This window comes from Pinus tabuliformis, chromosome 8 (assembly GCF_031772625.1).
Source record: "Pinus tabuliformis cultivar Carrire ecotype Pingquan chromosome 8, CPIR1, whole genome shotgun sequence".
In the NCBI taxonomy this organism is placed as follows: Eukaryota; Viridiplantae; Streptophyta; class Pinopsida; order Pinales; family Pinaceae; genus Pinus; species Pinus tabuliformis.
The window spans coordinates 1158323028-1158332749 of record NC_142294.1 but is presented as its reverse complement, the minus strand read 5'-3'; the positions used below and the strand labels follow the sequence as shown (position 1 = coordinate 1158332749).

At 39.6% G+C, this 9722-nt stretch overlaps 1 protein-coding gene across 1 annotated transcript; it reads right to left on the bottom strand.

Annotated features, from left to right (window-relative positions):
• Positions 1-3502: 3502 nt before the first annotated feature.
• LOC149239451 (uncharacterized) lies at positions 3503-4342 on the bottom strand. The gene has a single exon (XM_089369866.1). It carries the CDS (start codon positions 4340-4342, stop codon positions 3503-3505), a length of 840 nt encoding a protein of 279 aa, XP_089225992.1.
• Between the last annotated feature and the right edge of the window lie 5380 nt (positions 4343-9722).

Genomic DNA, 9722 nt, shown 5'->3' with positions numbered 1-9722 from the left:
CCTGCGATGAAATGCAGACTGCCTTCACAGTGCCTGCAATGAAGAGAGAAACTCTCGTTTCTCTTGGTTTCCGGGTCACAAATTGCTAAAAAATTCACAGTTTTTGGCCAAATCAAAAGCTATCAATCAAGTACACACTAAAGGGTAATTAGGAGGATGAAAAGCTATCACTAAGAGCTATTCAAAGTCCTTGTGGATCAGTTCTTCAAATCATAAACATGCCCAGAAACTGAGCTAGAGTAGCTGCCCTCTACTTTGCATTTGAAAGATCCAAATGCAGTTCGATTCGGTACTCCCTGTGTTTAGGAAATGAATAGCAAAAACACAAACAACCAACAAGATACGCTCCCCAGCGGAGTCGCCAGTTTGTTGTTGGGAAAAGTATCCAATACGGAATGACCCTATCCCACTCTAAGGGTGATAGTACCTCAGCAACAATCGAAGCAAAGCTATCTAAGATTTCTTCTTTATGAAAGTAAAATAGGAGAGAAAGAGATCCACTAACCGATGTCTTTCGCTAATGGTTGATCCAATCTTCTCTCCTTGCTGCTTGCTCCCAGCTCCTTGCTCTTTCACTGGCCCAGCTACACCAAGATCCTGCAAAATGGCAAGAGAGGGAAACTACAAGAAACATACATTCATAATTGATTCAAGGATTAGAATAAATCAAATACACAAGTATGACCATACATCATTGAGACACATGCATATAGAAGAACCTCAAATGCTTTATTAATGGAAGAAGTAAAGTTCAGGAAGTGATACAACCATAAGAGGCCCAATCCAGCATCACCTTCCCAGCAGAAAGAAATCTCCTCTTCACCTCCTTCAAATCAAATCACCCAATAGCTCTAAACTCAAACCAACAGCACTTCCTTACATTCACAAGATTCCAACCTCCCTATACCTCATGAGAGAGCTCTATATATAGGAGTTTTGGAGAAAGGATGAGTCAGCTTGAGAGCTGACTAGTGTCCTCTCTCACTTTAGTTATTCTTCAGTTCTTGAGTCCACTTGGAGGTTCTTGCTTCCACTTGGAGATCTAGACCCTCTTACTCATCACCAATCAAATTCCTTGATCCAAGTGTCATTTTGGAAGCTTCCTGGGCGTTGACACCTTGAGGAATGACTGTGCCACATGTCCCAACTCGCCCAGCGCAGGTAGCCTTCTTTGCAGTTGACATTCAGCGCAGGTAGACAGTGGAGCAGTTGACATTTAGCGCAGATGCTCAGTGGAGCAGTTGACATGATCCAGAATTGCCTTGTTTTTGAGTGTTTTCAGGTGGAGAACTGTTATTCAGTGCTGTGATTTTCTGACCTTGTTCCTCTAGGGGTAGGAACAACATGTTTAGGGACTTTGGATCCCTTAGATTATGAACATTTCATGCTTCATGCTGTAAGGCACAAAAATGTCTATAACACTATGGTATGAAGGTGAGCTTGGAGAATAGTAAAACTCGCCTTGAGGTCTATGGGTATGGCTGGAAAGGTCCATCCCATCCAAATCTGAGATTGGGTATCCCATTGAGAAATCTGATCCAAGTAATGAAGCCCTATGTTGTCAAAGAAGGAGAGAATTTGATCAGTTCCAGTTTGGCTGTTGATAGGCTACTGTCCCATAATTTTATTTGCTCCGATTTTGATATTGGTGCCGCCCTTGGGAACTTTAGAAATGTTTTGGGCCAGAAAGGGGATTGCTTTCTTGCACAATCTCCAGATTTTAGAGCAAACTCTGTTAGGGATATCGTAATCCAAGAGGTGTTGTCTTGGAAAGTTTAGATATTTGGCCTCCAACACTCTTTTCCACCAAGCAGAATGGCCGCTAATGAATCTCCAAACGATCTTGCCACCAAAAGCCAGATTTAGGAACTTGGGAGATCTAATTCCTAGGCCTCCACGATCTTGGGTTTGAATGACCTGCTTCCAACTAACAAGATTGAACTTCATTTTTTCATTTTTCCCCCCTTTCCAAAGGAAATGGCGGAGAACGATTTCCCTTTTATGATGGAAAATGGCAGGAGCTTGTAGAAGTGTGAATTGGTATAAGGGTAGAGAAGAAAGACCTGTTTTCAGGAGAACTAGGCGACCTGCTGGATTGAGCCAAGTGGAACCCCATTGCTGCACTTTCCTCTTCATTTTATCTATGATAGTATCCTAGACTTCAGCTTTCAGAGGACCAGCACTCACTGGCATGCCCAGATAAGTGAAGTGCTCCTTGCAAGGGACCCCAAAGGTGTTGGCGATGTTATGGAGGACTTGAGCTGTAGTGTTCCAACCATAGATGCACTTTTGAGTTGATTGACCATACCTCCAGAGTATCTCATGTATTTGTCTAAGAGGGCTTTGAAACAGTGGGCTATTATATTGGAGGCTCCTCCAATTAACAAAGTGTCATCTGCAAATTGAGAGTGGTTTATGTTTTTGACTCCATTCCCGAATTTAATACCTGTGATGAGTCCGACCCGCCGATTGTAGTCCAATGCTTTACTGAAGGATTCAGCCATCAAGATGAACAGATAAGGGGAAAGAGGGCAGCCTTGTCTTAGCCCTCGAGAGGATTGGAAAGAAGGCCCTGGTCTTCCATTAACAAGAGGAGAGATCCAAGGACCTGAAATGCAAGCTTTGATGAGATCAAGGAAAGGCGTAACAAACCCCATTTTCTTTAGAACAACAATGAGGAAAGAATGCCTTACTCTGTCGAAGGCATTGGCTAGGTCCAATTTTAGAATGAAGCCTTTTTCCTTTCTAGATTGACTGGATTGAATAGCTTCTTGGACAAGGAGGATTGAGTCAGAAATTTTCCTATTGGTCAGAATCCTCCTTAGTTTTCAGAGATGAGAGAGGGGAGGAGAGGTTTGAGGTGAGAAGCAAGGATTTTGGTTAAGATTTTGTAAGATGAGTTACAAAGAGAAATGGGTCGAAATCGGGAAAAAGATGAAGGTCGGTTCTCTTTGGGAAGGAGGGCAAGATGGGTGGCATTGGTGAAACCTCCAATTTTGCCCTTGCATTGAATCCATTTTATCATTTTGACTAGATCTTTTTTAATTATTCCCCAATAAGCTCGATAGAAGCAGATGGGGAAACCATCTGGGCTAGGAGCTTTGTCTGGTTGGAGTGTCCAAATAGCTCTTCTTATTTCTTCTTCTTCGATCTCTGTGTTCAAGTTATCATTTATTTCCTTGCTGATCTCAGTGGGGAGATATTGCAGCAGATCTGAGTAATCTTCCTCCTCTTTCGTTTCTGTTAAAAGAGCACTGTAATGATCTGAGGCTGCCTTTCTAATGGCACCTTGAGTGGTTTGAAGATTGCCTTCTGCATCTATGATAGATTTAACATTGTTATTAATTTTTCGGACGATAGCCTACTTATGAAAGAAAGAAGAGTTTTTATCTCCTCCTTGCAGCTATAGCTGCCTAGATTTTATTCTCCATTTCTGCTCCTCCTTTCTAGATGCTCGATATAGTTGGAAGTAGAGGTCGCTTTCATGGTCTTTGTCTTCCTGTCAGACTCCGTGTTCCTCTGTTATGCTGTGAATGTATTCCAATTTGCTTTTTATCTCTTTTTTAACCTTCTCAGGTTCCGTGTAGCAGTTTTTTTCCCATTCCTTTAAGGCGTATTTGGTCCTTTTTAGCTTGTTTTCCCATATGTATCCTGGTGATCCTTCTATGTGCTGACACCAAGTGCTTTGAACGATCTCTTTGACAACGGGAATGCTGCTCCACAGAGGGCTGTATTTAAAGGGAATGGGCCCTAAGGGGCAGTGGGCTTCAAGAACAAGAGTTGTGGGGTAATGATCAGAAGCAGAGAAGGGTAGGATGGTGGCATAAGCAGTGGAGTAGGAGGAGAGGAACGTGACATTCACCATGATTCTATCAAGCCTTTCCATGATATTGCCTTTGCCCAACCTGCGGTTGCTCCATGTGAACCTTCGATTTTTTGGAACAACATCAATAAGATCGTGATCTTGCATGATGGTCTCCAACTGCGTTCTGTAAGGGTCAGGAGAGAAGAAGCCTCCTCTTTTCTCATTGGAATGGAGTATGAGATTGAGGTCTCCCCCGAGAATAATATTACTGCTTTCTTCTTCATCTATGTTTGCTTTGAGAGCAGCCCAACACTGCTCTTTGTCTCTGTAATGGTTTGGTGCATAGATGTTATAGATGACTATCCTTTGGCTATCTGTTATGTTCTCTAGAACGATTTTTATCCAGTGCTGGCTGACTGTGTCTGTTATGCGGTTCCAAATGCTGTGGTTCCAGAGGGTTGCAACTCCCCCAGAGGCGCCCCTTGATTCACTAATGCTGCCATTATACTGCTTTTGTTGACCAATGATTCCTTTCATTTCTTGTTGTCCTTGTTTTGTTTCTTGTAATAATAGAATTCCTGGTTTCTCATATTTTATAAGATCTTTTAAGGCAACTATTTTGGAGGGGTGCCCTAGTCCCCTACTATTCCAGGATAGAACTTTCATCATTGAGTGTGAGGGGTACGGAGAGTTTCTCGCCCTCCTTGCTCCTTGTGTACTGTTTCTTTATCATATTGCCCCAAAATGTAGGATTCTATGGGGTTCTGAGTGCCCATGGCAATATCCTTCTGAGCATTTTCATCTCTCTGCTGCTTGGCAGACTTCCTTCCTGGCCCATGTTTTTTTTGTGCATCCATAGTTACTCCATGCTCTTTCGAAGAACTCCTGGTAAGTCTAGAAGAGGGAGGTTCTAGGGAGAGGGAGGAGGAGATAAGTAGAGGGGGGGAGGGATCAATGGCATCAGCTTGGGGCAAGGGAGGGGGGTTGTCTTCAGGGGGGAAAGGACAGAAAAAGGATTGGATGAAGAAGGGGGAGGGGGAGGATGGGCTAGAGAGGGGAGGGAGGAGTTAGAGAGGGATGAGGTGGAGGGGATGGATGCATTATGATTGGGAGGGGCAGCTTCAGGGTGTGCCTTGGAGATGGGGGTAGTCTTCTTTTTCTTGACCATTTCCCATTGCTCATCTTGTGAAACATTCTCAACATCAACAAGTTTAGAACAACGATTGGAAAAATGGCCATATTCGTGACATACCTTGCATTTAAACGGGATCTGCTCGTAGTCCAGTTGCTGAATGTGAGTCCAGTCGTCCACTTTGAGTTTGATGGCCTCAGGAAGACCTTTGCCTAGGTCAACTTCTACACATATGTGAGCACAGGCTTGCATATTATCTTTTGGCTCACTATGGTCAATGAATCTTCCAACAGCATTCCCGATAGCTCGAACCGATTCATCTCCCCAACAATGGAGGGGAAGGTGAGGGAGCCGAACCCAGACCAGAACAACGCTAGGGACATCCAATTCGGGGTCGAAATCTGGAGTCCATTTGTTGAGGTATAGGCCTCTGGAATCCATGAAATATGGTCTGTTTCTGAAGATTAGATCCTTGTCTTCTCTTGATTCGAAATGGAAGGTGAAATACCCTTTCCCGCAGAAGCGAATGGAGATTTTGCCTTGTATTTTATCAGACCAGTTTCGTTCGACCCATCTTTGCACTGTCTTCGGAGATGGCCAGAGGCCAGTGAATTGTCCGATGAGACCTCGTTCTACTAATGAAAGAGCGGCCATGCGAGGAAGAGCTGGAGGAAGGTTGACCTCTTGCAGAACATCTAGCTTCTTTACAAACTTAGAGATTGCTGGGCGAGGGTGCTGAGGGGGTAAGGATTTAACCAGGGCAGAAAAAGCCTGTTGGGTGGCAGCCGCCTCCGGTGAAGCGTCTGGAGGGGCCATGGCTGAGAGCTGAAGGCCAAGGCGAGCTCAGAAGCGGCTTGACCTAGCAGGTGGAGCAGAGCGCGTGTTTTTTTAATTTCAAGCAAAGAAAAAAAATTGTTATTTGTTATTGCTCTTGGTAGTAAACAAATTCATTGCTATTATTAAAAAAAACCACATTAATTAAAATAATTTGCAAAAAAATAGAATTTCATTCTTAAAAGGTTAACTAATTTACCTATTTCTAAACAACATAGATTCTTAACAAATTAAAAATAATTTGAAATATTTCTAGAAAATTAAAATATACTTTTAATTAATGATATTTATAATAAAACGAGTATCCCCTAACAACTACATTTTTTTATTTTTTTTGTTAAGAATGTCGTAAAACCTAACATAACTCATTGGGTAAAAATAATTATAATTTTTTATTACTAATTATAATGGGCGTAGTCTAACTTATAGACGAAATAGTCTTTTTCACTGAAATTCACCAAAATTCGACAATACAATTTCAAGATTTTTGTTGTTGTTCAAAATACATTTTTGAATGCATAAATGGATTGAAAACCCTGAAAAACCCATGGGGCACTTGAATTATGAAGATTAAACAATTTAAACTCAAGTTTTTAAGAATCTTTGTCATATTTTGATTAAACTTAACCAGAAAAAATTGTCGTGAAAAAAGTCATTTCGTCTATAAGTTAGACTACGCCATTATAATGTAAACTAATTCATCACTATTATTCCAAGAAAACCATGAAATAATTTATTGGTAATTTATAAAAATAGATTTTCGCTTTTAAAATTTTAACTTATTTACTTATTTGCAAAAAGCACGGACTTTTAACAAATTAAAAATAATTTGAAATCTTTCTATAAAAATAAAATATATATTTTAAATTAATAATAACTATAACAAAACTAATATACCCATTCATGGTTAAAATTACCTCCTTAACTCTCTCATTTCATAAGCTAAAATAAATCTCGAAATGATTGTCGAACTTTTAATTTTCTCAGCCTAAATGAATATTAAATTTATAAACTAAAAGCCAAAAATAAGATTAAAAATAAAAGAAAAGAAGAGAAGAAGTTAACATCAATCTTAATGAATCAACCACATCAACCAAAAACACAATGAAATATCAATCAAATGTAAACAATAATGGGAACATGAAGAACAAGAAAATCTTAAAAGTGTTGCACACGATCCTCTATAGCAAATTATTGATCTCTTGCTGAGTGTAAACAATGGAGTCTTCACTAATATTGATTTCCAAAGGCTCTGACTAGTAGACCTTCAATATTTTGAAATGTCTTTTATGTTTAAGCCTTTTATGCTTATCACATCTTTTTAAATAAAACCTTTGTGTTAGGTCACTATACTACTAGTCTAACCCCTTATTGTTATTAGTACACCCCCCTTATTATATTGTTGTGCCCATGTAGTTCCCATATTATTATTATTGTGCCCCATAGAATCCCACTATTGTTATTATTGTGCCCTTACATTATTATTGTTACGTCGGCTTTGATTATATCATGACCCCTTAGACTCCTATATATAGAAAGGAGGTCTTGTCATTTGTATCATCCAAGAATTGTTCATTTGTGTAATGTAAATGAGGTTTCCCCCTCGAAGAGGCTGAATTATAAGGTGTTGATCTATCTTTTCTATCTTTTCGTGAGCTGGTTTCATAACATTTGGTATCAGAGCTTTGGATTCTAGGGTTTTGCTGCTCCAAACAGGTCATCGTCTCATTTTCGCTATAAATTGTTTTTTGCGACGTTTCATATGCTAAAACCAAAACCCATTTGGGCTGAAATCGTTCTAAACCTCGGGTCCGAATTTCAGAGCTTTTCACGCTATATTTGCGGAGATATGATCTGAGGAAGTTGGCCTTTTTGCAGACTCCCGAATTACATTCCAAACAGGTGACCTGGGGAAAATAGTCATAACTTTTGTTTTGAGCATCAGATTGAAATTTCGTAAGAAGTTACAAAAAGAGGACGGACTATAGTTTCCTGTGTATATTTTTCAGATCCTAAGGTCAAAACATTGACACGTGGCACTTCATACAAGTAACAGAATCTAAGATGGATGGTTTAAAGAAAGATGTAGAAGCTAAGCTGAATGGTTTATAGAAAGGCGTGGAAGCTAAGATGGATGGTTTAAAGAAAGGCGTAGAAGCTAAGATGAATGACATGGAAGCTAAGATGGACGATTTGAAGATAGATTTGAAGACAGGCATGGAAGATTTGAAGACAGATTTGACAAAGTTTCTACAAGAAATGCTTACTAATGACGAAAGGGTAGTAAAGGAAACTCATGATGAAAACAAAATAAATGTTAATCATGATTTCATAGACTCTAACGTTGGATTGAAGAACCACCATGTTCCAAAGATCGATATGAGGAAGTTTGATGGCAAGGATCCCAGAACATGGATACTACAGATGGAGCAATTTTTCGATCTCCATAATGTGCAAAACACACAAAAGGTACGTATTGCAACTTTATATTTGGAACCAAATCAGTTTATATGGTATCGATGGCTTTGATCTCGTAAACAAATTGTCACTTGGGCAATTTTTATGGAAGAAATGACAACACATTATGAGGATACAAAAAGCAACACTTTTTTTACCCAATTGATAAATCTCAAACAAAAGGGTTCAATGATGGAGCACATTTAGGACTTCCAAAAATTGAACATAAGGGTAAAAGATATTCCAGAGGAGCGTAGGATTGATGTGTTCATAGGAACTTTAAAGGATAATATCCAACATGAGGTTTGCCTTTGGGAACCTGATTCATTGGAGAAGGCATTTAGGTTAGCAAGAAAAATGGAAAGAAAAATTATGGCAACCAGGAAGCCTACCACTCACAACTATAAAGATGGAAGTGTTGTTGCCCCTAGCTTTCCACAACCTACAAGGTTGACACCACAACAATTGGAAGAAAAAAGAGCAAAAGGGCTTTGTTACAGTTGTGATAGCAAATACACTAAAGGTCATAAGTGTGCTGAGAAGAAATTATTCTACATGGATTGTGAAGAGGAGGAAGTAAAGGAACAAGAAATTTCAAAAGAAGACGATCTACTCCAGGAACAAACCCTAGATAAAGAAGAAATGAATCCGACCATATCTTGTAATGCATTGGCTGGAATTACCACTCCTCAAACTATCAAGATAGAAGTACATATCAAGAAGAAAAAGGTAATAATGTTGATTGATTCAGGAATTACCCACAATTTTATTCATTGTAAGATAGCCAAAGAATTAAATTTCTTCTTATATCCAACACCAGAGTGTCAAGTGATGGTTGCAAGTGGAGGAACCATGAATTTCTCTGGAAAGTGCCATAATATCAAGCTATCCATGGGAGAATATGTATTGAATATCCCAATGCTTTCCATTCCAATGGGTGGTGCTGATGTTGTACTAGCAGTCCAATGGCTACAATCCTTTGGTACAATAGCTTTTAATTTTCAAGAATTTTTCATGAAATTTTCTGCAGAAGGAAAGGAAGTTGAATTAAGGGGTATTGCAGGGAAACCGGGAAAGGTAATCAGCTCTAACGGTATGACAAAGCTTCTAAAGAAGGAACAATGAGGTGTAATTGCACAATTATGTTCACTAGATGTTTCCACATTGAAATCATCTATTTCTCCAGATCTCCAAGAAGTCTTGGACAATCATTCCAAGGTATTTGAGACTCCCAAATGTCTCCCACCTATTCGTGATCATGATCATGCTATTCATTTGATTCTAGGAAGTGTTCCTCCAAACATCAGGCCGTACATATATCCCTATGCCGTAAAGAGTGAAATTGAACGTATGGTTTTAGAAATGCTAGAGGCTGGTATAATTCAACCTAGTCAAAGTTCTTTCTCTGCTCCAGTAGTATTGATGCACAAGAAGGATGGATCTTGGCGCATGTGTCCAGATTATAGGGAGCTCAAAGAGCTCACTATTAAAGAT

Bases quoted from the DNA above. Each gene is read 5' to 3' on its own strand.
- LOC149239451 (XM_089369866.1), bottom strand. From the start codon at position 4,342: ATGAAAGGAATCATTGGTCAACAAAAGCAGTATAATGGCAGCATTAGT.